This window comes from Lynx canadensis, chromosome C2, assembly GCF_007474595.2.
Source record: "Lynx canadensis isolate LIC74 chromosome C2, mLynCan4.pri.v2, whole genome shotgun sequence".
NCBI lineage: Eukaryota > Metazoa > Chordata > Mammalia > Carnivora > Felidae > Lynx > Lynx canadensis.
The window spans coordinates 87,691,991-87,719,544 of NC_044311.2; the positions used below are offsets into that span (position 1 = coordinate 87,691,991).

Here is a 27,554-nt window from a genome sequence, read left to right on the forward strand (position 1 = left end):
ATTACTTACATATAACACACAGTGCTCACCACAAAAAGTGCCCTCCTTAATACCCATTACCCATTTAGCCCATCCCCACCCACCTCCCTCCATCAACCCTCAGTGTTCTCCATAGCTAAGCCTGTTAGTGTTGTTTTAAAACCACCCTGAAATTCATAGAATGTTAGCATTAGAAGGGACTATGTGGATCATTTAGTTAAAACTCTATTACACTTTAGGGACACCTGGCTAGCTCAGTCAGCAGAGCATGCAACTCTTGATTTTGTGGCTATGAGTTTAAGTCCCACATTGGGTGTGGAGATTACTTAAAAATAAAATTGAAAAAAAAATACACACACAAAAACTCCATCACATTTTACAAATGGGAATATGAAGACCAAGAAAGTGAAATGAACTGATAGTACACAACTAAACTGCAAAGAGCTCCTGACTCCAAATCCAGTATTCTTTAAAGTAATTTTTACCAAGTTTTTTGAGAGAGAGAAAGAGAGAGAGAATGAGCAGGGGAGGGGCAGAGAGGGAGGGAGAGAGAGAATCCCAAGCAGTCTCCACACCGTCAGTGCAAAGCCCGATGTGGGGCTTGAACTCACGGACCGTGAGACCATGATCTGAGCCAAAACCAAGAGTCAGACACTTAACCAACTGAGCGACCTAGATGCCCCTCCAAATCCAGTATTCTATTAAAATTTTGTATAACTTTCAAACTTCAATAAAAGTTTAATAAACCCAGACTATACGTATAATGATAATAATTATTATTATTTAAAAATTTTAAGGTGAAATTAGTATCTAGTCACAATAAATATGGACTTCTCTTCCATTAGACATGGAAAGCAATTTACTCTGTTGTTTATGTAGCAATTTTCATCTATAATAGAATCAGAATTGTATATTCTGTACAAATTATATAAAGTAATTTTGCTGAACTTAATAAATGTGTATTTATAAATTCTTTCCATTTTATACTACAACCTAAGTTATTAAAATTTATAAGAGCTTAAGAATTTATGAAAATGTTCTCACTACCAAGTTGAGTTTTTTGACAATTCAATAGCCCTTTGAGGAGGAGTCCTTATCACCACTGAAAATATAATGGGTGACATAATGATGTAGCTGGATATCCACAAAGGCAGGTTGCAACAGATTCAACAAAACAACAAAGTCATTTTAGAATAAAGAAACATTAAGAAGGTCCAACTGAATTTCTTCCCACTACTGTTCAGTTAGCTTTCAGCAGCCAAGAAATACAAGACAGGTGGGGCAATTCAGTAATTTGGCTACTCTCAGTACATACACTGTCTACTGATTTAACTGTAGGCTTTTTTGAATAATGCCAACATATTGGAAGAAAAGGATATTCTGACTGGCAATGTCTGTTGAACTATTGTTATTTCACCCCATCAATTCAGGGTATGTATCTCAGGTAATTATTATAACCCTTTTTATCTCAGATAAAGGTGCTATCTCCCGTGTTAAATTTAATGGCATAAGTACGGTACATGATAGAAAAATAAAAAGGAAAGAAAACAAAAATTAAATAGTGGTGAGTGTATATACCATGTTGACACTTTGTCTTCTTTCATACTGAACTGGCATGATATAGTTTAGAATAGACAGCTGATCTGTGGTATCCTCCAGAACTGCGGAGATCCTCAGCACATCTAGAATGGAGAGTGGTTCTATGATTTCCGGGATGATTTCTATGTTTGTTTCTTCAGCTGTTTCTTCTTCTTCTTCTACAGCACCAGGTGGCTCGCCTGTCACTGACACTGTCACCTCAGAATGCCAGACTTCTGATGGAAGATTTGAGGCTTCTAATTGGCCTCTAAAGAAAAAAATAAAGAAAAAAAATAAGTCAGCCACCAAATGTTTAAAAATTGCACAAACTCAAAAGCATAGGCAGCATGTAGATTGGCTCCTGTGAAGTCCATATTGTCATATAATATAACCAAAATACAGAACAAAAGTAGGAGTTTACACGTGGGTCTGCTAAATAAATATCTCTCTGTGACATTCTGACCAACCAAAGGCACACCACTTACTGTTTAATAACTCTGTGTAACCCATACTATTTGACTGTGCTTAACCAATTTGAATTTGAACCCAAATTAACTTTTTTTTCTAGCAATATCTTTAGATGCTAACCAAAAGTGTTTCATGATTAATGAAAAACGGAATGTGGCAGGAGCACCTGTCCGGCTCAGTCTGTGGAGCATGTGACTCTTGATCTTGGGGTGTGAGTTTGCGCCCCAGATTGGTACACAGCTTACTTAAAAAAAAAAACATTAAAAAAATAACATTAAAAACAAAACCAAAACCAAAATGTAGTAACCAGTCTCCAAAGTGGGTCCATATGAGTCTTACCTTCTCATAATCATGCCCTTTGTCCCTCATATTAATAGGACTAACTAAGCTATGTAACCAGGAGGATGTTGTGGGTTCCAAGGTTAGGTGATAAAAGACATTGCAGCTTCTCCCTTACTGTCTCATATCTTTCACTCTGTGAGAACCCAGCTGCCTTGTCATGAGGACACTTGAGCAGCCCTTTGGAGAAGTTTGTGAGGGTGAGGAACTAAGGCCTCTTACCAACAGCCAGCATCAACTCCCCAGCTGTGTGGGAGTGGATCTTGCAGCCCCAGTCAAATTTTCAGATGACTACAGCCCTGGGCAATTTCAACCTTAAAACAGACCCAAGCCAGCACCATTCAGCTAAGCTGCTCCCAAATTCCTGACCCACAGAAACTATGTGAAATAATAAAAGTTTATATTTTAAGTTACTAAGCTCTAGGGTAATTTGTTATACAGCAATAGATAAATTTAGCATAAGGCATAATTCATACACACACACACACAAACTGGAATTTTGAACGTACTTTTCCATTCTTCTTAAGCTACTTTTAACTTCCATGGTACATTTACAATCTCACAAGAAATGCAGTCACCTAAAATGGGAAGAAAACATTGAGATTAGTTTAAGGGAGTGTTCAATGACATTTAAATTATTTCCATCCTTTCATTAAGAGAAAATTAAAGAATTATGAGAGCTGTGACATATCCCCTCTTTTTGCTTATCAGAGCAGTCCCAGCAATGGAAAAACTGCTGACATCATGGGATGCAGGACTACTAAGTAGTCAGTTTAATTATTGACAAATGAAATTACTGATAAATGGGGCGCGTGGGTGGCGCAGTCGGTTAAGCGTCCGACTTCAGCCAGGTCACGATCTCGCGGTCCGTGAGTTCGAGCCCCGCGTCGGGCTCTGGGCTGATGGCTCAGAGCCTGGAGCCTGTTTCCGATTCTGTGTCTCCCTCTCTCTCTGCCCCTCCCCCGTTCATGCTCTGTCTCTCTCTGTCCCAAAAATAAATAAACGTTGAAAAAAAAAAATTAAAAAAAAAAAAAAAGAAATTACTGATAAATGAAATCTTTGAGTTTGTTCTTATGGTAAATTAATATACAACATGGTTTTCATATTTTATTATATTCTGATTTTAATTGGCAATATTTGTAGAATAGATTTATGTTATTCTGCTTACTGAAATGTTTAATTAGATCAATTAATTTCTGATCTGTCAGACAAAAAAATTTATTGCACCTGGACTTAGAATACTTGAGATTGTATTTAGAAAAGCTGCATTAATCCTGAAAATCCTGAAAGTAGTTTACTATTACTATCAAGATGTTACCATTCCATAAGCCAAAATCCTTTCCACTTAAATGAGCTTTACAATAAGAACATCCCATGGAGAATTTTGCTCTATGCTGAATGAATAGTGAATGGTAAGTTTCCAATATGATTTTTTACAAGGATGATACAAGTATGTCTCACACAACAGAAGTCTCATATGCAAAAATGAAAACGTAAAATAGAATCTTTATGTAAACTGAAAACAGGATACTCCAAACTAGCCAAATTTTCTGGTACAAGGGCATTCTTAGGAGAAAGTATCATGGTGTTAAGGAGATTTGGCTCTTCTTTTGTGTTGTTGTTGTTTATTTTTCCTCTTTTAGGTTTGGGCCATAGGTAAATGTGCTTCACGCAAGTAAGATAGGACTATGCTAATGCAGTAGTCAGTGTGTTCATGCTGTTCTGGCTTTTCATTCCTCAATGCTAGAAATCTAGGAGTCATTCCTGCTTCCTCGTTCATCTTGACACCAGCATTTCCCAATCCAAGCCATCACAAAGTCCTGTGGATTCTTTCTTCTTTTTCTGTATCCCCCAACACTATGCTGGACATGGCTGTTGTTTCTTGCCTGAACAATTCCAACAGCCCCCAAACTGGAAGCAATATTTTTTAAATGAAAAACTGAAAATCTAAAAAATTAAAGTCAATTTTTTAAAATTGAAAATCTGATCATGTTTCTCCTTAGAACCCTTCCACGGTTTCCCATTGCCTTAGGATAAAAGCTAGAATGCTAAACTTGGCCCATAAGGCCTGCATGATCTGGCCCTGCTCTGTTCCTGTTCAGATATTTACTTGGCACTGCCCACCCCTCCCCCCCTTTTTTTTTTCTAACCAGAACATTTATGTTGTGACTAATCGCTGAAATTCTTGAGATGAACTGGATGCTGCAACAGCTGCCCTCTTGCGTTTAGATGTTGTTCCTTCACGGAATCCATGCCTGAATCTGCAGTACACAATTTTTAGGTGAGATCAAGTGTTTTTATCTTCCTAGCTCCCTCCCTGATGGATCACCATTGGCTGGCTGTTTCTCTATCAGAGACCATGGCACCTGTCAGGCAATCATCTCCCTGCCCTCTCTTGGGGGCTTAGGTAAATATTTCTGCCCTATGTCCCTGGGGGCTGCATCATCCCTTATAGTTTCACTTCTGCCAACATTTTTGCAAGCAGACCTTTTATTAAATTCTGAACTCTATCACTGTTTCCATCCAGGGCAATACTGACTGATGCTATGACCTATGTACATAGATTTTTTAATATATTACATATATACACACACAAATATATAAAATATATATATGTGTGCAAATATGAAACAAGTTTCATAAAACAATTTCATAAAAACAAACCATTAACATGTGTTATACATTCTCATACTTTTGATTCTGTCATATTTTGCCTAAAAAGTATTTTATTTATTTACTTATTTTTAAGTAATCTATATACCCAAGATGAGGCTTGAACTCACAACCTTGAGATGGGCAAAAGACATGAAGAGACACTTCTCCAAAGAAGACACCCAGATGGCCAACTGACACATGAAAAAATGCTCAACATCACTCATTATCAGGGAAACACAAATCAAAACCACAATGAGATACCACCTCACACTTGTCAGAATGGCTAACAACAGATGTTGGCAAGGACGTGGAAAAAGAGGATCTCTTTTGCATTGTTGGTGGGAATGCAAGCTGGTGCAGCCACTCTGGAAAACAGTATGGAGGTTCCTCAAAAAACTAAAAATAGAACTACCCTACCACCCAGTAATTGCACTACTAGGCATTTATCTACGGGATACAGGTGTGCTGTTTAGAAGGGACACATGCACCCCCATGTTTATAGCAGCACTATCAACAATAGCCAAAGTATGGAAAGAGCCCAAATGTCCATTGATGGATGAATGGATAAAGAAGATGTGGTATATATATACAACGGAGTATTACTCGGCCATCAAAAAGAATGAAATCTTGCCATTTGCAACTACGTGGATGGAACTGGAGGGTATTATGCTAAGTGAAATTAGTCAGAGAAAGACAAAAGTCATATGACTTCACTCATATGAGGACTTTAAGATACAAAACAGATGAACATAAGGGAAGGGAAACAAAAATAATATAAAAACAGGAAGGGGGACAAAACAGAAGAGACTCATAAATACAGAGAACAAACAGAGGGTTACAGGAGGAGGTGTGGGAGGGGGGATGGGCTAAATAGGTACGGGGCACTAAGGAATCTACTCCTGAAATCACTGTTGCACTATATGCTAACTAATTTGGATGTAAATTTTAAAAAAATAAAAAATAAAATAAAACAAAAAGTTACAATGTCTAGGGATGCCTGGGTGGTTCAGTCAGTTAAGCGTCTGACTTTGGCTCAGGTCATGATCTCACAAGTTCATGAGTTCAAGCCCTGCATCAAGCTCTGTGCTGACAGCTCAGAGCCTGGAGCCTGTTTTGGATTCTGTGTCTCTCTCTCTGCTCCTCCCCCGCTCATGCAAGTGTGCGTGCGCTCTCTCTCTCTCTCTCAAAAACAAAATAAACATTTTAAAAGTCACGTGTTTTACTGACTGAGCCAACCAGGCACCCCTGCCTAAAAAGTATTATAATCACAATCTACTACTCGGCCATCACATGCAGTTTGAAAAATGCCTTCTGCACGTGACACTTTCCCTGACTCATCAGCCTGGATCAGGATTCCCTTGTTTAAGTGCTCACTGCACTCTTATTTTCCTGCAGAGCTCTCTTCACATTTTGTAATGTTGTCATTTCTCCCCACTGGACTGTTAAGCGTCCTGAAAGCAGGAACCAGGGCAAGGACACTCACTATTAGCCTAATAAGTATTTGCAGAGTGAATGAATGAACAAAGAAATGAAACTCACATTTAATGTGTTATTCCTCCCAGGGCGGGATTTTAGTAGATTTCTGGGACAGAGAAAACTGGATGGAGGAAGTGAATTATAAGGTACCTACACCCTATCTTGATGTATTTAAGAGAGAATCTGATTTTATTTATTTAAAAAAAAATTTTTTTTAATGTTTTATTTGTTTTTGAGACAGAGAGAGACAGAGCATGAACAGGGGAGGGGCAGAGAGAGAGGGAGACACAGAATCCGAAGCAGGCTCCAGGCTCTGAGCTGTCAGCACAGAGCCCGACGTGGGGCCCGAACTCACGGACCGCGAGATGGTGACCTGAGCCGAAGTCGGACGCTCAACCGACTGAGCCACCCAGGCGCCCCAAGAGAGAATCTGATTTTAAACATGATTTACAGATATCTATTTTACAAAACTTTGGAGTCATCCTTTACTGTTCTCTCTCATTTCTTACCCATCAGCAAATCCTGTCAGTGTTACATTTAAAACATATTCAGAATTCCAGTACTTATGACCCCTGTCTACATGCCATAATATATCAGAATCATTACAATCCTAGTTGTTCTCCCTGCTGGTGCCCTTGCTCCCTTCAGTCTCAACAGAGTGACCCTGTTAAAATGTAAGTCAGGGGCGCCTGGGTGGCTCAGTCGGTTAAGCACCGACTTCGGCTCAGGTCATGATCTCACTGTCCGCGAGTTGGAGCCCCGCGTCGGGCTCTGTGCTGACAGCTCAGAGCCTGGAGCCCGTTTCAGATTCTGTGTCTCCCTCTCTCTCTGCCCCTCCCCTGTTCATGCTCCATCTCTCTCTGTCTCAAACATAAATAAACGTTAAAAAAAAATTAAAAAAAAATGTAAGTCAAATTGAGTCATTCATTATAGAGCCCTCAATGGTTTCTCTTCTCAGAGTAAAAGCCTTCTTTACAATGGCCTCCCTGCTTAATTTTTTTCTCCATAGAGAAAATTTTTCTCACATTGCCTTCTAATGTGCCATATATTTTACTTGCTTATTGTCTTGCTCTCTCTTCTAGGATGTAAGGTCTATGAGGGCAGAGACTTCTGTAGTTTTGTTTACTGCAGTGTCCTCCGAGGCAAGAACAAAGCTTGGTGAAAAGTAGCCATTCAATAAACTACTGAATAAACGAATGCATCCATAGGGAAATCCAAGTAAATGTGCAATAATTAGGCAGTGTAAATCTGTGATATCCACTAATCTATCTCATTCTCGTCTGCAGGTATTTACTGAAGACCCCATTCGTGTGGGCACGGTGCTGCGCGCCCCACGAGTTTGGCAGCTGAATGAGTTCTCCCTAAAATGCAATAAGGCCTTTTCAGGGCAGTCCTACTCACTCTGTAGTCAAAACGAAGGATGCAGGTTAAAAACTTAGGTCATTTCTTCAAAGAGATAAAGGAGTAGGAGGAAAGGAGTAAGGGGGAAAACCATAAAGAGAAGAGTTCCTGCCTTCGTGTTCCTGGCCTTTCTCTTCCACGCTAGGATCCGAGAGGCTGTTTCCCTACTCCTCTACTGTAAGCGGGAAAGATACCCCCACGGTGGCGTAACAATCTGGGGTACCCGAGGGGGGGAGATAGTCTCCAGACCAGCTTCACTTTTTCCACCTATGGAACCAAGCTATAGTGTTTCCCTGGCAACGCTCAGCTTTGGGGGACCTTTTCTTCTCCTCCTCCAGCTGGCTACCATCTTGCCTTACTCTGTTTCAAAATAATAAATGTTGCAGCTTACAAAGATGAAAAGACGGAGGGAACTGTAAGAGTGCTTCTGAATGTGGTTTGTTTCAGTCCGAAGGCAACTGAAGCCTTTTTTTTTTTTTTTTTTTTTTTTTTTTTTTTGGCGGTCGCGGACGATGCCTAACTGAGGGCGGGGCGGAGAGGTGTTTATCCCATAAGGCCACGCGGTGGGACCTCCCCTCTCTCTTTCCGCCATCTTGGGACCTGTGGAGGTGAGCGAGTTCTGCTGCCGAACTTTGGGGGCAAATAAGCGGGGGTGAGCTCAACGGTATGCCTCGGCAAGGCACTGGTGCCCCTCGGAGACTCTGCCAGCTAGTGATTTCTGTGGATTCCAGCAACAGAGAGGACAGGATTGAGGAGATGCGGGGCTGATGGTATTGGTCCCCGGGCGCCCGGAGAACGCGCCTTCCCGTAATCTGTGTTGCTTCCTGGGCCTCAGCGGAGTAATAGATGCATTTTGTTCATATGCGGTCCCCCGTTTGAGGCAGTGGCTCCTTTAGTATGCGTTCTTTTTCTGTGTTCCCACTCCAAACCTGGTGTTGTCTACAGTCTCCCTTTCTTCCTCAGCTTTTCTTTCCCATGCGAGGCTTTAATCTTATTTTCTGTGTGCTTCTCTGCTTTCTCGAGCTTCATTATTTTTTTTTCCTACTGATCGTGGCATGAATTTTTTTAGGGCTTCCTTTTGGAGTTTCCGGGATCTATTTCTTTCACTGTACAGTCTTGGCATTTTCGTTTTAGTCCTCATTTTGGAGTTTGCTCCGTTATCAGGCATTCTCAGGCTGGTAAGTCTTGCCCGACTGTGCTTCTAGTAGAGTTCATGGTATCATTACGTTACCCCATACTCTTCACGTGATAAGCTGTGCAAAAAGGAATTTGACCGGTTTAAGAAAGGAGAGGGGACTGGGTGGAAAACGTGCGTTGCAAGATGTTAAACTGTTTTTTTGTTTGTTTAAGGCCTGCTGGGAACAGGACTCCTGAAACGACAAATATGTCTGGAAGGTACAAGTTTTAAATTTAATTGCTTTGTATTTGTAGTGTTTTGTCTATTAGGCATGAACATAAACGTGAGCTTAAAACTAATGGGAAAAAAACTAGATGTTTGCTAATAGATTTTAAGTAGGGCTCCTTACAAGTCAGATCTTACAGGTGAAGTGAAATGTGAGACCTTTTAATCACTTATTACTCTCTATTTTGTCTTAGGCTGTGGTCCAAAGCCATTTTTGCTGGCTATAAGCGGGGTCTCCGGAACCAGAGGGAGCACACAGCTCTTCTTAAAATTGAAGGTGTTTATGCTCGAGATGAAACTGAATTCTATCTAGGCAAGAGATGTGCTTATGTGTACAAAGCAAAGAAGTAAGTTTATAGTATTAATACCTTTTAAGTTTTTCGTTAAGGTTTGTCTTGTTTTCCTGTTCGAAGAAGAGTAATAAAAGTTGGTACTGTTTTTTCCACTTTGGATCTTTAAGTAGCTTCGCTGGAGGTTATAGAAGGATGTTATTGTCCAGGTAGTATTGGATTTAGGTATCTTCTACATTTAGAAAAATTACAACTGTTAATTGTTTCAAGGAAGGAACCAGCCTCTTATATTAGGCTCTTTTTAAGGTGTTAGAGAACAGTTTTCCGTGTACCTTAATTACTTTTGTTGATTTCTTGAATTTATGTTATGTACATGCTTATAATGTGTCTAGAGCTTTGGTTCTTAAACTTGTTTCACACCAATTGAAGTCTGGGGACATGGCTTTCATCTTTGCCCTCCCTTTCTTCCTGCAACGAGATTGATCCTTTAAAATTATAATTCAGATCATCTACATTGCTCAGATTCCAACTTTCCGTGTCATTTAGTAAAAGCAAAGGTCATGAAGGAGGCATTCAGGACTCCCTAGTTCTACTCTTAACCTAGCTAGGATTCATTCCATTCCTTTGCTTTTCCACAAACCAGGGAACACAGCTTTCTCAGGTTTTAACACAGGCTGTTCTTACAGTTTTTGTTCAGTGTTATTTTCTCAGTAAGGCCTTTCCTGGCTGTTTAAAATTAGCAAAGAAATTTCCCCCTCTTCAGACACACAAATATATTCACACTAGTCCCCTTTTGCTTTTTTTTTTTTTTTTTTGTAAATATTGCAATTATTAACAGGCTGACATGTTATTACCTCATTATTTGAAAGGGATTTTATAAAAGCATCTGGCATATAGTAAGTACTCAATTACTTGTTGCATGAATGATGCCCCAGGCTTTTTTAGTTTCTCAGGTGACTTAGTGGTTAACTGCTTTTGTGAGCCACTGGTGTAGAGGTCATCTTGAATTTGTATTACATTTGACTGGTTGCCTCATTTCTCATGTCTCTTCTCCCCTTTTAAAATTAGCAACACAGTGACTCCTGGTGGCAAACCGAATAAAACTAGAGTAATCTGGGGAAAAGTAACTCGTGCTCATGGAAACAGTGGCATGGTTCGTGCCAAATTCCGAAGCAACCTTCCTGCTAAAGCCATTGGCCACAGAATCCGTGTGGTAAGTACAATTATTAGCAATATGACACATGAGTCCAGCTAAGGTTAGGGTAGGGCTCTGACCTCTAAAGACTAATGTGATTTTAAAGTGTTACCAATGGATTGTGCTGCAAAATCAGTAGCTACTGTGTGGATGTATTAAGAAACATCAGATTTCTTGGCATCAGAAGGAAAGTGAAAGCAGAGTGTTCAAATGGATTACATCTAGGTTTCAGATTTTTGCCAAAGCTGTAGGGGGTGGGATAGTATTTATATAAACAATTTTCTAGCAAAGACTTATTGGATACAAGTAGTTGTTAGAAGACTACCTTTTCCTGGCATAATTCATAATATTCCCATCTCTTTATAAGGACAGTCTTGTTAGAATAGGTGTTACTATTCTTATTTTATAGTAGAAAGTAGACGCTCACATGACAGTCTTGGTAGAATAGGTGTTACTGGGGTGCCTGGGTGGCTCAGTTAAGCGTCTGACTTTAGCTCAGGTCATGACCTCGCTGTTTGAGCCCTCCGTCGGGCTCTGTGCTGACAGCTCAGAGCAGAGCCTGGGGCCTACTTTGGATTCCCTGTCTCCCTCTCTCTCTGCCCCTCTCCTGCTTTTGCTCTGTCTCTCTCTCTCTCTCTCAAAAATAAACAAAAAATTGTATAAAATAGGTGTTAATACTTACAGAAGAAAACCAATGCTTATGTTTCTAGGTCCCAGGCCTTCGGTTCAAGTCTTGGAGTCCAGATGCTGTGGTCCTCCCTTCCCCTCTCCTCCCCTCCCCTGTTATTAAGGAAATTCTTATAAGTTAATTATTTTGAGAGAGCACAAGCAGGGGAGAGGCAGAGAGAGGGAAAGACAGAATCCCAAGCAGACTCCCCGCTAAAGCCCCACAGGCTCAAACTCATGAACTGGGATATCATGACCTGAGCCAAGATCAAGAGTCAGATGCTTAATGACTGAGTCACCTGGGCATCCCTCCCTCCCTTTTTTTATTTTGAGAGACCTTTTTTTATTTGAGAATGTGAGTGGGGGAGAGAGAATCCCAAGCAGGCTCCATGCTATCCATGCAGAGCCCAACATGGGGGTTAAGAGTTTGACGCTTAACCAACTGAGCCATCCAGCCACCCTTGGATGCTGTGATTTTCTAAAGTAGTTCCTCTTTTCTTTAGTGTTCATTTTGAGTAGACATGGGAATATTCTTGGGGTCAGAAAGTTACTTTTGAACCCTGCTGAACCTTGAGATTTCTCTTCAGGAAGTTTTTTAATCTTACTAGAAGCAGCAAAATTGGGGGCACCCGGGTGACTCAGCTGGTCTGTTAAGTGTCCGACTTTGGCTTTGGTCATGATCTCGTGGTTCATGAGTTCAAGCCCCACATTGATCCCTGCATTGGATCAGATTTAACAGTACAGAGCCTCCTTGGGATTTTCATTCCTTCTCTTTCTCTCTCTGCCCCTCCCCCACTTGCACTTTCTCAAAATAAATAAACTTAAAAAAAGAAGCAAAATTGAATGGCTTTTCAGTGCTCCCAGTACAAAGTGTTCATCTAGATCACTATAAAAACTTAGTTCTTAAAAAAAAAAAAAACTTAGTTCTGTTCCCACTAGAATATAAGTCATTGGATCTGTTTTAGAGATGAGTAATGGGACAATGGGAGATTTATCCATATTATTGTACTCATAACTTTTATAAATTTATATATTACATGCATCTAATGAACACCGTGTTTTCTTTTTTTTTTTCCTAGATGCTGTACCCCTCAAGGATTTAAACTAACTGAAAAGTAAATAAATAAAGGTGTAGATTTGTTCTCTTGTATTTTTGTTAAATAGCTTAAAATTTTCTTTTTCCTAAATTCGGTTGCTATTTAAATGGTGGCAGTTATCCAGCATTTTCAGAGTACAAGGAAGCTAGGGAGTTCTATGTGATGGCAATTACAGAGATTTAGACAATAGGGTTTTAATGAGGATAGGATATGAGTATCTTCATACAAGGCCTTACATGGTCAGGGAGGGGGGCAGAGTAAGCTTTGATCAGAGGCATTGGGAAGGAGTATCTTGAAGGTGTAAAGTGCTGGAGCATAGGGTATTCCAGGAAGGACAGAAGACACAAATATTAGCCAGTACAAATATATACTGTGACACTTTTCCAGGCTTCCACTGGAAGCCTATAAAATGGGCCTATAACTCTTGCCCATAACAGTTTATTTCACCTTTGGTACTGCATTTATTACATACAACTAACTGCCTTCCTCGTTAGATTGAGAGTCCATGAAAGAAACTTAAAATTATTTTTGATGGCCTTCTAAATTACCTTATGATGTATGTAGTTGTTCAAGATAGATTGGTTGGGAAACTTGTGACTTAATGGTAGTTGGGAGAACCTGAAGATTATTTTGATGGTATTTGGCAGCACGGCAGGGATGAGATATCCTTTGGATCTGTGACTAGATAAAACATTCCAGTGTATAACGCTTGACTGGTAAGGTGTAAGTTAACAATATCAAAATAGCAACACATGCCTTAGGAAGGTTTTTGGGGGGGGGGTGGTTATTGCCTCGATGGTGTAGCTTTCCTTGGTTCCATGTTTCAATGTAGTAAAGTGGAGGATTGAGAGATGTGAGCATAAGACAAAAGGAAACTAAACTAGGGCTGCAGGATATTTTAAATCTCTGAATTGTTGAAATACAAGTTTGAACCAAAGCATCAGTTTGTAGTATGGTGGCTGTAGAAATTTGTTGGGGTAGCAGCTAGCTAGTCCTTTTATTAACCATTGTCTTGACATTCCACTGAAAATATCAACAAGAAACTTGGAGTTGGTCAAACTCAGTCCCTTTTACAGTTTTTAATTGTATTTGGGTTCCCTAAGAAACCTGCCAAAAAACAATTAGTGTGCCAAAAAATGGGTGGTGGTGGGGTCAGAAAAAGCCATTGAAGGAGATGATGCAGGAAAGGATTGGGCACTTGTAGCATATGGCAGTTCTAAGAAAGGTGTCAAGCCAAAGTTGCTGTTGAGAAGGAAGATCTCAGGTTTCACAGAAATGGCCTTGTGTTTGTACTGCCAGTATCATTTGGCCTTATATGGGAAGTATGGCTTCAAGGCAAGAGGTGGATGGGTCAGATGCAGTCTGGGTCCAATGTTAATCATGTTTTCCTCACAATCTAAGCAGTGCATTTCATGGTCACAATTTGGTTATTAGAATCCTAAGGAAATTGACATTGGAAACTCAGGTCAATGGCAGGAAGTACCTATCTCAGACCTCCAGTGAGATTTAGTTGTTGAAAAACAGCAATATAATCTAAAACTACTGACTTTGTGTCATGTACTTGTTACACTTGGGGTGGTTGGGTACAGGAAGAAATGCTTGGGGAGGTATTTTGGGAAAAATTGGCATGATTTTTTGTGAAGGCAGGAGGCATTTGAGGAAACCTTCAACTGGGTTATGTAGTGGAACTGAAAATTATGTGGGCAATAATTGGGAAAGTGTGTAGAAACCAAAGAAATGCCAGATTATGCAAGATCTTGTGTACTGTACTAAGGATTTGGGAGAATTTAAAGATGAGTTGAGTCTTAATGGGTAAGGTGTACTAGCTTTGGTTGCTGGGTGGGTAATAGTGCATTTGTAAAGTTGGGGAACCAGATTGGTTTTGTGAAGGGAAATGATGAGTTTGAGGAAGCTATAGGGTACTCTGCTATGAAACATGTCCAGGAAGGCAGATGGATACTTGGGTCTGGATTAGGCATCCAGAAGAGAGGAAACCTCCTGATGGCTATCACCTAAGTTAAGTGAATATGGTATTCTGGTGGGATAGGTGATAGAGTAATGGAAGTGGATAAACAAGTGGTGGGCAATTGAGCAAAGAAGAAAGAAGGCTGAGAATCCTTAGGATGACCTGAGTAAATGTAATGACAAGACAGTCATGCATGCAAATTCATCCTCTTTAATAATACAGCACTTGTAAATGAGGGTGCTTTATGTTTTTCTGTTCCCATATTGAGGTTTGGTAGGTGCAGAGTTCTCAAGTCAAAAGTTCCCATTGGAGAAATTACATGTTTCAGAGAAATGAGCTTGAATGGCTAGCATTTTGTTGACTGGATCATTGAAACAGCCTCCCCCCAACGTAACACTACTGTTAAAACTAGGAACTTGAAGTTTTTTGTGATCTTGTAGTGGAAAGAGCACATGTCCTGAACGTAATAAATTTGGTTTGGAATCCCAGTTCCACTAGTTTTGGCATGATAGATGTTCGGTAAAGAGCCATTACTGGTAGAATGCCCCACCCATGAATGAGTAAATGATCTTTACCAGTGAATTGTACATTCTTACGGCTTTTCTTTCCTACCCCTACAGTTCCTAGCATGGTAATTTACAATATTCAGTTCCTGTTAAATGACTGTCCCAGTTCAGTGCTGCCAGTTACTAGTTTTAATTGTTTAATGGACCACAGGAAAATCTCCCAATTTTCAATTTTTTTATAGTTACTTATAGCCTAGTTTAAAGGTAGTTTCCTTAATGGCATGGATTCACATGGTCTCTTGGTTAAATGCAGTTGCAATTTTTGTTTTGTTTTTAAGTAGGCTCCACACCCAATGTGGGGCTTGAACTTAAGACCCTGAGATCAGGTAGATTCATGCTCTACCCATTGAGCCAGCCAGGTGCCCCTAATTCTTGGTTTTCATAGAAGTTAAGGGATGAGGTTGAATAGTAAAGAACTCATTGATTTTACAAGAAATGACTTAAGAAATGGGTGTAAAATCGGTGCCTGAGGATAAAATAAAAATGAAAATTACATTCCATCCATTTTTTTATATAGAGGATAACCATTAAAGATTCTGCAGCAGATTATGTTACCTGGCACCTAGTGGATGCCTGCCTTCTCGGTGAATAACAGAGAAAGGGCCTCATACCATCACTCCCTTACTATCAGCACCCACTAGTCTTCCACAGCCCATCTCACGTGGGCCTCTAAACGGCACTTAATTGGCCGGCTTCGCGCGTTGAGACTCGACGGGCGTGATGCAGTTCCTCATCCGCGGTGAACTGGCTGGGTGATGCTAGCCAATCAAGAAGCGTTTTTCCGCCGACTATACCATTTGCCCCAGGGTGCGGGACTGGCGCTGGGGCCGAGACGTCACGTACTCCATGGTAACGACGCTCGGCCCAAAGATGGCGGCCGAGTGGGGTGGAGGAGCAGGTTCTCCTGGTTCAGGCCCATGCCCTAGCCAGTGGCGCTGGAGCAGTTCTTTATGGGTCCGAAGCGTTCTGCTCTTGTTGGGCGGCTTCTGGGCAAGCGCCACATCTATTCCTGTCTCCTTGGACAGTTCCCCTCCCTGCCGGCACCACGTCCCCTCTGAGACTGAGGTAGGGCGACGGAGGGGCGGGAGCGGGCGCTGTGAGGGGAAAGTAACACGGGAGGCGAAGATGTAGCGGGCAGTTGTTGGAACAAGATGTATTGGAGGAGAAAGCGAAATAAATTGTGCCAGAGACTGAACTGTTAGAGGGCTGGACCTACTATTGTTGCCAGGTGGACCTTGGGCCCTGAGGCCTTGACTTAGCCCCTCCAAAAGATGTCGCTGGAGGCTCTTGGTCGGCCAGGAGAAAAAAGTCTAGGACTGACACAACATAGTAGATGAGCAGTACAAACAGGAAAGTTTATTAAAGTGAAACTACACTCTCGAGATGGGAGAGTGGGTGCGCTCAAGGAATAGCTGAGCCCGCTGGTTTTGTATTTCTATCTTTTATTGACAGTTTTTAACAAAGGGATGAAATATTCATTATTTGAAGTGAAGGTTTCTTGTAATCAGGGAGGTCTCCTTCGGGAATGTGGGTTCTGCCCTTTTTCTTGCCTTATTTGCCTAAGGAACTCTGGCGGGGATTTCTGAGACGGAATTCCTTCAAAACCGCAATGCTAATGATATAACAACTGTATAATGAGCTTAGGTCACTCAAGCTGTCAAAATGGCGGTCACTTGTGGTTTTGTTTTAGAGTACTGCCAGGACAGGCCTCTTACTTCCTCATAGGTGGGCATAACTTCCTCTTTGCTGGCCTCCAGGCATCCTGTTAGAGCCTAATTGCCTGCTCTAACACTATTAACTCCCTTCCTGCACCAAGTGGCTGAGTTGGGCGCCAGGAACGTGATCGCTTTCCTGTGTGGAGAGTTGTATATAGGTAGTTTTAGAGCTATGGTTTTCAGCTTGAGCATGCATCAGAATCACCTGAAGGGTTTGTTAAAACACAGATTGCTGCCCCACCCCCACTTTCTGACTCATTAGGTCTGGGATGGTACCCAGAATTTGCAGTTCAAGTTCCCAGATGGTTGATGATGATACTTGTCCAAAGACCACACTTTGGGAACTACTGGTCTAAAGGTTTGGGAAGAAGTTGATAGAGTTATAGGCATTTGGGGAGATTTGGGGAGTTCTCTGAAGACAAAATTCAGGTTTATTTTCAAATTCCTTCACCACATTGCTTTCTTTATCCTGTTCTCCTACCCTGGAAGGGCCTGCCTACTTCACACTCCATTTTTCTCCCTCTCTACATTCTTTTAGTCCTAGTTTAACTTCCCTAACTTGAAGGCAGTCAGCTGAAACCACTCAGCGGAATTCACTTTCCATTTCATAGTACATCTTATCTGTACTCTCTTCTGGCGCTTAACCAAGTACTGCATTGTGGGGAAGGTTTATTTCTCAGGCATTTCTTTGTAATCTTGTCTTTGTAGTTAAATTGTAAGGTTCCTTTGGATAAGGTTTGTGTCCTTGATTTCTCCGTAGTACTGAGACCACAGTAATCAGCATTCTTTGAGGAAAGGAGACACAGTACTTGGGTCCGAGCGGCATGTTGTGATTGATTTTATAATTTGTCTTAATACTTTATCAAGAAAGATTGACCTAGAAATTTTCAGTTCAGCCCAGAAATCTAAGACTACTCATTTTTGTGGTAATTACCAAAAAGCTTTGTGCATACTGTTCATAACCATATGTGCCAAAATATTAAGTTTGGGGCTTGTAGCTGTAGTCCAGCTTTTATCATGACACTGCATTTTGGCTGAATTTTACTTACTTTTTAGTATTCTTAGCAACTTTTAAGTTTATAAATATAGTGTTGTTGACTATAATCACTATATTAGATCTCCAGGACTTATATATTTAACTGGTTGCCAGTTTGTACCCTTAAAAAAAATCCCCAATTCCCCCACTTGCGATGAATTCTTGAAAAAAAAAAAAAATCCTACAATGTCCTGTGCTTCTTTCTTTGAATTTAGATTACAATAAGAGAAAGCCATTCAAAGAACTGCAGAATCTCTCCACTAGAGGGAACCTAGATAGTTTCTTCTAGTGGTTGTTGCTAGTGTACAAAACTACAGTTTATATTTGAACATTTCCGTGGATTGGGAGGTTATCTCCAGAGGGAGTCCCTTGCCTTTTGGAGATCACCAGTATTAAAGTTCTTTTTATAGAGCTGAAAACTCTTCCTGAAACTTCCACCCACTATTCCTATTTATGCCTCTTCACTAAACAAACTCAATAGTGATAGTGCTTCAGATATTAAAAATAAGCTGTTAAGTTCTTTTTGAGACTTCTCATCCTTAATACATTTTCCTAGTTCTTAGAGTATATAATAGCAAGTCCTCCTGCCCATTGTGTTAGCTTTAACTTAGACATAAAGTATATTCATTGTACTCATTCTAGTGACTATGCCTCTGTTAAATGCTGTGGGAAATTATGTAACACTTTTTGATGGTGGTGGGAAGTACAAAACATTTTGGGGAAAGAAAAGGGGGGGTGGGCACCTGGCTGGCTCAGTCAGTAGAGCGTGTGAGTATTGCTCTCTGGGTTGTGAGTTCAAGCCCCATGTTGGGTGTAGAGCCTATTAAAAAAAAATTTTTTTTGACACATTTAACTTTTCTTTTTCTTTTTCTTTTAATTTTTGTTTTAATGTTTACTTTTGAGAGAGAGAGAGAGACAGAGCATGAGCAGGGGAGGGGCAGAGAGAGAAGGAGACACAGAATCCAAAGCAGGCTCCAGGCTCTGAGCTGTCAGCACATAGCCTGACGCTGGGTTCAAACCCATAGACGATGAGATCATGACCTGAGCTAAAGTCAGATGCTTAACCTACTGAGCCACCCAGGCACCCCACATTTAACTTGTTTTCAACTAAAACCTCTAAGTTTTTAAATTATTATTATTATGTAAATTAAAACAAAAAAATGGAATAGTGTAATGAACTCCCATTGACCCATCACCCAGCTTTAACACTTACCATCATTCTCTCATTCTTATTTCCTATACTTCCACCCATCCCTCATCCTCTCACTTGTTATTGTTACTTTTAAAAGTTGTTGGAGTGCCTGGGTGGCTCAGTCAGTTGAGCTTCTGATTTTGGCTCAAGTCATGATCTTGGGGTTCATGGGTTCGAGCCCCATGTTGGGCTCTTTGCTGACAGGTCAGAGCCTGCAGCCTGCTTCAGATTCTGTGTCTCCCTTTCCTTCTGCGCTTCCTCTACTCTCTCTCTCTCTCTCTCTCAAAACTAAATAAAAACAAAAAATTTTTTAAGTTTGTTATTGTTTTATTTTTTATTTTAGAGCAGGAGTGTGAGTGGGGAAGAGGGGCAGAGGGAGAGGGAGACAGAGAATCCTAAGCAACTTCCACACTCAGCGCAGAGACCCACACAGGGCTCGTTCCCACGACCCCGGGATCATGACATGTTGGACACTCAACTAACTGAGCCACCCAGGTGCCCCTGTTTTTTTGTTTGTTCATTTTTAAGTAATCTCTATGCCCAATGTGGGGCTCAAACTCACAACCCCAAATCAAGAGTCCCATGCTCTACCTACTGTGCCAGCCAGGTGCCCCAAAAAGAGTTCTGATAAAATTTACATATATTGGAAATGCAATAAATGCAATCATGTACATCCACATAAAACTTACAGCCCCACAATATAGAACATTTCCATGTCTCCAGAAAGTTCCCTCCCATCTGGTGCCAGTCAGTCTCTCCCATCCATCCCAGGCAACTATTTTTTTTTTCATTATTTTTTCACATTAGATTAGTTTTGCCCCTTCTAGAACTTAATATACACAAATGGAATTATATACAATGTATTTCCGATAGCAAATTGTATACAATAGCATTTGCATTTTTGTGATAGATCCTGCTTGGTCATGATATATTATCCTTTTTGTATACCTCTGAATTCAGTTTGCTAATAGATTGTTAAAGATTTTTGCTGTCAGCACAGAGCCCGACGCGGGGCTCGAACTCACGGACCGTGAGATCATGACCTGAGCCGAAGTAGGCTGCCCAACGGACTGAGCCACCCAGGCGCCGCTATGATTTCTTTTTTTTAGTGAAGTTTTTTTTTTTGTTTTTGATATCAGAACTATACTGGCCTCACATAATGAGTTGGGAAATGTTCCATCTTCTTGTATTTTCTAAAAGAGTTTGTATAGAGGCACTGGCTGGCTGAGTCAGTGGAGCATGCAACTCTTGGTCTCAGGACTGTGAGTTCGAGCCCCATGTTGGACATGGAGCCTATTGAAAATAGCAATAATAATAATAACAATAATAATAAATAAAAGAGTTTATATAAAATTGAAATAACTTCTTGCTTAAATGTTCAGTATAATTCATTATGGAGATCACCTGGGTGGGCCTGCCATTTTCTTTGTAGAGAGTTTTTATGATGTTTTTATTGAGATATAATTCATATACCATAAAATTCACCCACTTAAATGACCAATTCAATGATTTTTAATATATTTACAGAATTGTGCAGCAATCAGCAAAATCCAGTTTTAGAACTTTTCAATCACCTTCAAAGCCATTATCCCCATGTGTAGTTAATCCTTGGGGTGCCTGGCTGCCTCAGTTGGTAGAGCATGCAACTCCTGATCGTCAATTTGAGTCCCATGTTGGATGCAGAGGTAACTAAAAAAATTAAACCTTAAAAAAAAAAAAAAAAAAGCCCTTACTTAAGAAAAAAAAAAAAAAGGGGCGCCTGGGTGGCGCAGTCGGTTAAGCATCCGACTTCAGCCAGGTCACGATCTCGCGGTCCGTGAGTTCGAGCCCCGCGTCAGGCTCTGGGCTGATGGCTCGGAGCCTGGAGCCTGTTTCCGATTCTGTGTCTCCCTCTCTCTCTGCCCCTCCCCCGTTCATGCTCTGTCTCTCTCTGTCCCAAAATAAAAAACGTTGAAAAAAAAAATTAAAAAAAAAAAGAATATTATAGATTTTTTGTAGATGTGCTTTAGCAGGTTGAGAAAATTATCTTCTATGCTTAGTTTTTATCATGGATGGATGTTAAATTTTATTAAATGTCTTTTTTGTATCAATATAATCATGTAGCTTTTCTTCTTTATTGATACTGTGAATTACATTGATTTTTTTTTGATGATAAAAAAAATTGCACTCCTGAGATTAAAACCCCAGTTGGTTATGATGTATTTCCCTTTTTACATTTTGCTGGATTTGCCTTGTTAATATTTGTTGATGATTTTGCATATATATTCATGAAGGATATTGGTCTGTAGTTTTTGTGGTTTTTTTTCTGCAATAACTTTGTTGGGTTTGCTATTAGGGTAATGCTGGTCTCATAGAATGAGTTGGGAAATATTCCTTCCCCTTCTATTTTAAGGAAGAGTTTGTATATAATCAGTATTTTTACTTCCTTAAACGTATAGAATTCATTAATGAAGCCATCTCAGCCTGGAATTTTTCCTTCCTTCCTTCCTTCCTTCCTTCCTTCCTTCCTTCCTTCCTTCCTTCCTTCCTTTCTTGTTTATTTATTTATTTTGAGCAAGAGAGAGTGGGGGAGGGCAGAGAGGGAGAGAGAGAATCCCAAGCAGGTTTTTCTGCACTGTCAGCGCAGAGCCCGACATGGGGTTCGGTCTCATGAACCATGAGATCATGACCTGAGCCAAAATCGAGTCAGACACCTAACTGAGCCGCCCAGGCACCCCTGGAATTTTCTTTATTGGAGAGTTGGAAATTATGAACTTATTTTCTGTAATAGATGATGGTTTATTCAGGTTATTTCTCCTTGATTGTGTTTTGATTAAGTTACATCTTTCAAAGAATTTCATTCCATTGAAATTGTCAAATTTATGGATGTAAGGTTTTTAAAAATATTTTCTTTTGATATTTTAAATGTCTGTAAAATATTTGGGTATGAATTCCAGTGTGTGGGGGTTTTTCCACGCACTACGAAGCAAGACTGGCCTCCCAACCCACCATTTCAGACACCAATCATAAGTCCATGTTGTCACCTGAGCTTCTGACCAAATGACTATAGTTTGGAGCTGCCAACAACCCTCTCCTTGGGGTTGATTAATTTGCTAGAGCAGCTCACAAAACTCAGAGAAAAAAATTACTACTAGATTACTAGTTTATTATAAAAAGTGTAACTCGAGAACAACTAGATGGAAGAGATGCTTAGGGTAAGGTATGGAGAAAGGGCGAGTAGTTTCTACACTATCAGAGCATTCCACTCTCCAGGAATCTCTACATGGTGTAAAAATTAATAAAAGTAAACCTCATTTAGAGGGAGCCATCATGTCCTACCACTCATTGTCAATTGCAGACCCAACAGGAAGTGATGGACCTTGCATATGGATACTGCTTCACTATCGCAGCGAGAGGAAAAATGTTTTCTTCTTTCCCTGGCAATAGCCCAGCCAATGAGAGACTGTCACAACTCAACCAATGTATACTTCAAAATCCCAGTTTATTCCAGTGGACATTTTGCTTATAACAGCCCCCCAGTTTCCCTTTTTTCTCTATAAAAGAGTATTCCTCTCCTTTGTTCTTCAGACTTGCCTATGGTTTTGTTGTAGCTTGCTTGTCCCTGATTGCAATTCTCTGCTATTCCCAAATAAACCAGTTTTTGCTGGTAAAATAACCAGCAGTTTTATTTTTAAGGTTAACAATGTTCACCAACAGGAAACTCTACAAACCCCATCCTTTTGGGTATTATAGAGGCTTGATTACAGAGACATTGGTAGATTAAATGGTCAGCCATTGTGGGGGGTGGGGCTGGGTGTCTCAATTGGTAAGCACTCTACTCTTGATTTCAGCTCAGGTAAGATAGAGCCTCACGTTGGGCTTTGTACTGACAATGGGGAGGCTGCTTGTGATTCTTTCTCTCCCCCTCTCCCAACCTCTCTCCCACTCACACTCTTGTGCTCGCTTGCTCTCTCTCAACAAATAAATATTTTAAAAAATTAATAAATCATTAACCATTAGTGATTCAACTCAATCTGTAGCTCGAGGAGGAGATGGAGACCTCTAATCACATAGTTGGCCCTACTGGCAACTGGTCCCTATCCTTAGGTGCTTTCCCAAAGCAATCTCATTAACATAACAAGACAGCTTTATCACTCTCATCACTTAGGAAATTCCAAGTTTAGGAGTTCTGTGCCAGAAGTGGGACAAAAACCAAATACATACTTCTTATTGTAAGTTACAGTAACACAGTCTGTAAAGTCTGTAGCAATGTCTCCTGTTTCATTCTTGATATAGGTAATTGGTGTTCTCTTTCTTTTGATCGGTTTAGAGTTTTATCACTTGTAATAGTCTTCTCAGAAGACTTCTCAAAGACAGCTCTTGGTTTTATTGATTTCTCTTTTTCTGTTTTCCATTTAATTGATTTCTGCTCTTTATTCTGCTCTCTTTGAGAGTAATTTGTTCTTTTTCTAGTTTTTTAGGAAGCTTAGACCATTAATTTGAGGGGTTTTTTTCCCTAATGTAAGTATTTAAAGGTACAAATTTTCCTCTAAACACTGCTTTAGCTGTATCCCACAAATATTAATTTGCTATAATTTTCTTTTCGTTCATCTAAAAATATTTTCTAGGGGCACTTGGCTGGCCTAGCCCATAGAACATGCGACTCTTGATCTTGTGGTTGTTGAGTTCAAGCCCCCCTGATCAGTGTAGAGATTACTTAAAAGTAAAGTCTTTATAAAAATATTTCCTAACTCTTTTGTGACTTCCTCTTCAACTCAAGGGTTTAGTTTGTTGTTTTATCTTCAAACATTAGGGGGTTTCCCAGTTTTCTTTCTGTAATTGCATTCTAGTTTAATTTTGTTATGGGTAGAGAACATACTTTGTATGATTCGGGTTTTTAAATATATTTTTAAGAGGTGTTTGTTTATTTTTGAGAGCTCAAGTGAGAGCAGGGGAGGGGCAGATAGAGGGAGACAGACGATCCGAAACAGGCTCCAGCAGAGAACCCCATGTGGGTCTTGAACTCATAAACTGTGAGATCATGACCTGAGCTAAGTCAGATGCTTAACCAACTGAGCCACCCAGATGCCTCAGGTTTTTTATATTTCTTAAGGTTTGTTTTATAGCCAAAAATGTGATCTATTTAGGTGAACGTTGCATATACATTTGAGAAGAATACACATTCCACTATTGTGGGGACAAGTGTTCCATAAATGTCAGTTCAGTCAAGTTAGTTTTTGTGCTATGCAGATCTCCTATATCCTTACTGATTTTATCTTCTGGTCTGTATTGATTACTGAGATAAGAGTGTTTAAGTCTCCAGCTATAATTGTGGATTTGTCGGTCTTTCATCTTTCAGTTTTTGCTTCATGTAGTATGAAGCTGTGATGTTAGGTGTTTACACTTTTTATTTTATTTTTTTTTAAAGTTTATTTATCCTGAGAGAGACAGGGAGAGTACAAGTGGGGCAGGGGCAGAGAGAGAGAGAGGGAGAGAGAGAGAATCCCAAGAAGGCTCTGCACTGCCAACACAGAGCCCAGTGTGGGCCTCAAACCCATGAAGACATGAGATCATGACCAGAGCCAAAACCAAGAGTCAGACGCTTAACCAACTGAGCCATCCGATGCTCCAGGTGTTTACACATTTTAGATTGTTATATTTTCTTGTTGAATTGACCCATTTAGCACTAAGTATTATCCTTTTCTTCATCCCTGCTAATATTCCTTGTTTTGAAATATACTTTGTCTAATACTAATATAGCCACTCTGGCTTTGTTTTTATTAATGTTTACATAATATGCCTTTTTCCCATTCTTATACTTTCAACTCTTTTATGTTTTTATAGTTAAAATGGGTTTCTTACAAATAGCAAATAGTTGGATCTTGCTCTGTTACTTAGTCTGACAATCTCTGCTTTTTTTTTTTATTTTTTTTTATTTTTAAATTTTTTTTTTTCAACGTTTATTTATTTGTGGGACAGAGAGAGACAGAGCATGAACGGGGGAGGGGCAGAGAGAGAGGGAGACACAGAATCGGAAACAGGCTCCAGGCTCTGAGCCATCAGCCCAGAGCCTGACGCGGGGCTCGAACTCACGGAGCGCGAGATCGTGACCTGGCTGAAGTCGGACGCTCAACCGACTGCGCCACCCAGGCGCCCCAATCTCTGCTTTTTAATAGGAATGTTCAGTCTATTTACATTTAATGTGATTATTGACATGGTTGGATTTGGGTCTGCAGTTTAGCTGTTTGTTTTCTTATTGTTTCACTTTTTTGTTTCCTCTGTTTTTCCATTAGTTTTCTATTTTGATCTGTTGACTTTTTAGCTATATCTCTTTGTTTTTCTTTTTCTTTTTCTTTTTTAATGTTTATTTATTTTGAGAGAGAGAGAGAGTGCATGTGAGTGGGAGAGGAGAGAGAAAGAGAGTGCATGCAAGAGTGAGAGAATCCCAAGCAGGCTCCATGCTATCAGTGCAGAGCTGAGACAGGGCTCAATCCCATGAACCCATGAGATCATAACCTGAAACAAATTCAGGAGTCAGATGCTCAACCAGCTGAGCCACCCAGGTGCTCCACTTTGCTTTACTTTTTAAATTGAGGTGTAATTAACCTACAATAAAATGTGATCTATTTTTGAGTATTTGTGCTAAATGATTACAATATGTATCTTGTATTTATGATAATATTCATGTTAAATATAGGAACTTTTTAACACTATAGTTTCCTTTACACCCTGATCATTTTGCTATTTTTTTTTTTAAGATTTTTATTTTTAAGTAATCCCTATGCCCAACATGGGGCTTGAACTCACAACCCTGTGATCAAGAATCACATCCTCCTTGGGGTGCCTGGGTGGCTCAGTCGGTTGAGCATCCAACTTCAGCTCAGGTCATGATCTCACAGTTTGTGAGTTCGCGCCCCTCGTCGGGCTCTGTGCAGACAGCTCAGAGCCTGGAGCCTGCTTTGGATTCTGGGTCTCCCTCTCTCTCTGCCCCTCCCCAACTCATGTGCGCATTTGCTCATGCTCTCTCTTTCTCTGTCAAAAATAAACATTAAAAAAAATTTTTTTTAAAGAATCACATGCTCCCTGAAATCATTATTACACTGTATGTTAACTAACTTGGATTTAAATTAAAAAATAAATTAAAAACAAAACAAAAAAAGAATCACATGCTCTACTGGGTCAGCCAAGTGGCCCCTTTTAATTTAAATATAGATAGTTGACACAATGTTATATTAGTTTCAGGTGTGATTCAACAAGTTTATACCTTATACTGAGCTCACCACAAGCATAGCTACCATCTGTCCCCATACAGCGTTACTAGAATACCACTGACTATATTTCCTATGTTGTACCTTTTATTCCTGTGACTTACAGATTCTATAACTGGAAACCTGTATCTTCTACTCTCCTTCACCCATTTTACCAATCCCTTCACCCACTTTCCCTGTGGCAACCGTCAGTTTGTTTTCTGTATTTCTATGTCTGATTCTGCTCATGGTTTATTCATTTGTTTTCTGTGTTAGATTCCACTATTTTGCTATTGTTGTAATATATATTACCTCTGCATATATTATAAATATCACAATTACAATTTTATAATTTTAGCTTTAAGGAGTTAATGTCTTTAAAGAAATGAAATGTGTGTACAATTGTGTTGAGAGTCTCTAAGACCACCTCAAGGTTTAGTGATTTGCCAGAGGACTCACAGGACTCAGTATATAGTTGTACTCACAGCTAAGATTTATTACAGTGAAAGGATACAAAGCATAATCAGCAAAAAGGCTCATGAAGCAAAGACTGGAGGAAACCAGGCACAAGCTTATAAGAGTTCTCTCCTAGAGGAGTCATATAGGACATGCTTAATTCCTTTAGCTGTAACTTGTAACAAGCACAAAATGTGAAGCTCATCTGACCCCGGTGTCCAGGGTTTTTATATGAGATTGGTTATGTAGGCACAATTTTAGTCACTAAAATTCCAGATTCTGAGGAATAAACAGCTGTTCAGCATAAACTATATTATTTCTATTAATACTTCAGGCATAATGAGCCAACCTAATCACTTAGGGAAATTTTATATCATTGTAGGTAACTGATTACCATTCAGGTTCCCAGACAAGCAAAAGAGAATGTTTGTGCCCCCTCCAAAATTTATATGTTGAAATCCTAACTCCCAAAGTGATGATTCGGAGGTGGGATCTTTGGTAGGTGATTAGGTCATGGGAGCAGAGCCATAATGAATGGAATTAATACTCTTATGAAAGAGACCCCAGAGAGCTCCTTTGCCACTTGTGCCAAAGGACACAGAAAGAATATGGCCTTATGAAACAAGAAGGGGGCCCTCACCAGATACCCAATCTTTATACACTTTGATCTTGGACTTACTAGTCTCCACAACTGAGAAATGTATTTCTGATGTTTATAATACCACCCAGTTTATGGTATTCTATTATAGCAGCCTGAACTAATACAAGATCCAGGGTACCATCTAGTGTCATTTCCATGACCATGAAGAACTTCCTTTAGAATTTCCTGTAGTGCAGGAAATTAATGTAGT

General features: G+C 40.0%; 3 protein-coding genes across 9 annotated transcripts in view; 2 read left to right on the forward strand and 1 right to left on the reverse strand.

The window, feature by feature from the left end:
• The window catches only part of IQCG (IQ motif containing G), a 49,367-nt gene extending 46,423 nt beyond the window's left edge, over window positions 1-2,944 (reverse strand). Inside the window, exons 1-2 of the mRNA XM_032594739.1 lie at window positions 2,874-2,944; window positions 1,558-1,825 (exon numbers count right to left, since the gene is read on the reverse strand). Coding sequence (XP_032450630.1) covers window positions 1,558-1,825; window positions 2,874-2,908 — 303 coding nt within the window. The 5' untranslated portion in view covers window positions 2,909-2,944. The remainder of the gene's footprint in view (window positions 1-1,557; window positions 1,826-2,873) is intronic.
• Window positions 2,945-8,465: 5,521 nt separating this feature from the next.
• RPL35A (ribosomal protein L35a) lies at window positions 8,466-12,599 on the forward strand. Of its 2 annotated transcripts, none has more exons than XM_030330527.1 (5): window positions 8,466-8,504; window positions 9,247-9,291; window positions 9,493-9,645; window positions 10,657-10,801; window positions 12,529-12,599. In XM_030330527.1, the coding sequence occupies exons 2-5, from the start codon at window positions 9,281-9,283 to the stop codon at window positions 12,550-12,552; spliced, it is 333 nt and encodes a 110-aa protein (XP_030186387.1). In that variant the 5' UTR covers window positions 8,466-8,504; window positions 9,247-9,280; the 3' UTR covers window positions 12,553-12,599. The 2 variants fall into 2 exon arrangements, with proteins under 2 accessions (XP_030186387.1, XP_032450634.1); XM_032594743.1 differs by lacking the exon at window positions 8,466-8,504 and adding an exon at window positions 8,512-8,548.
• Window positions 12,600-15,405: 2,806 nt separating this feature from the next.
• The window catches only part of LMLN (leishmanolysin like peptidase), a 119,260-nt gene continuing 107,111 nt past the window's right edge, over window positions 15,406-27,554 (forward strand). For 2 of the 6 annotated variants that reach the window (XR_004344092.1, XM_032594740.1), the window contains exon 1: window positions 15,406-16,143. Coding sequence is in view for 5 of the 6 variants with exons in the window: in XM_032594740.1 (XP_032450631.1) it covers window positions 15,925-16,143 (219 nt within the window). In the remaining variant the exon portion in view is untranslated. The remainder of the gene's footprint in view (window positions 16,144-27,554) is intronic. The other 4 variants (XM_030330523.2, XM_030330525.2, XM_032594742.1 and 1 more) reach the window with 3 other exon arrangements.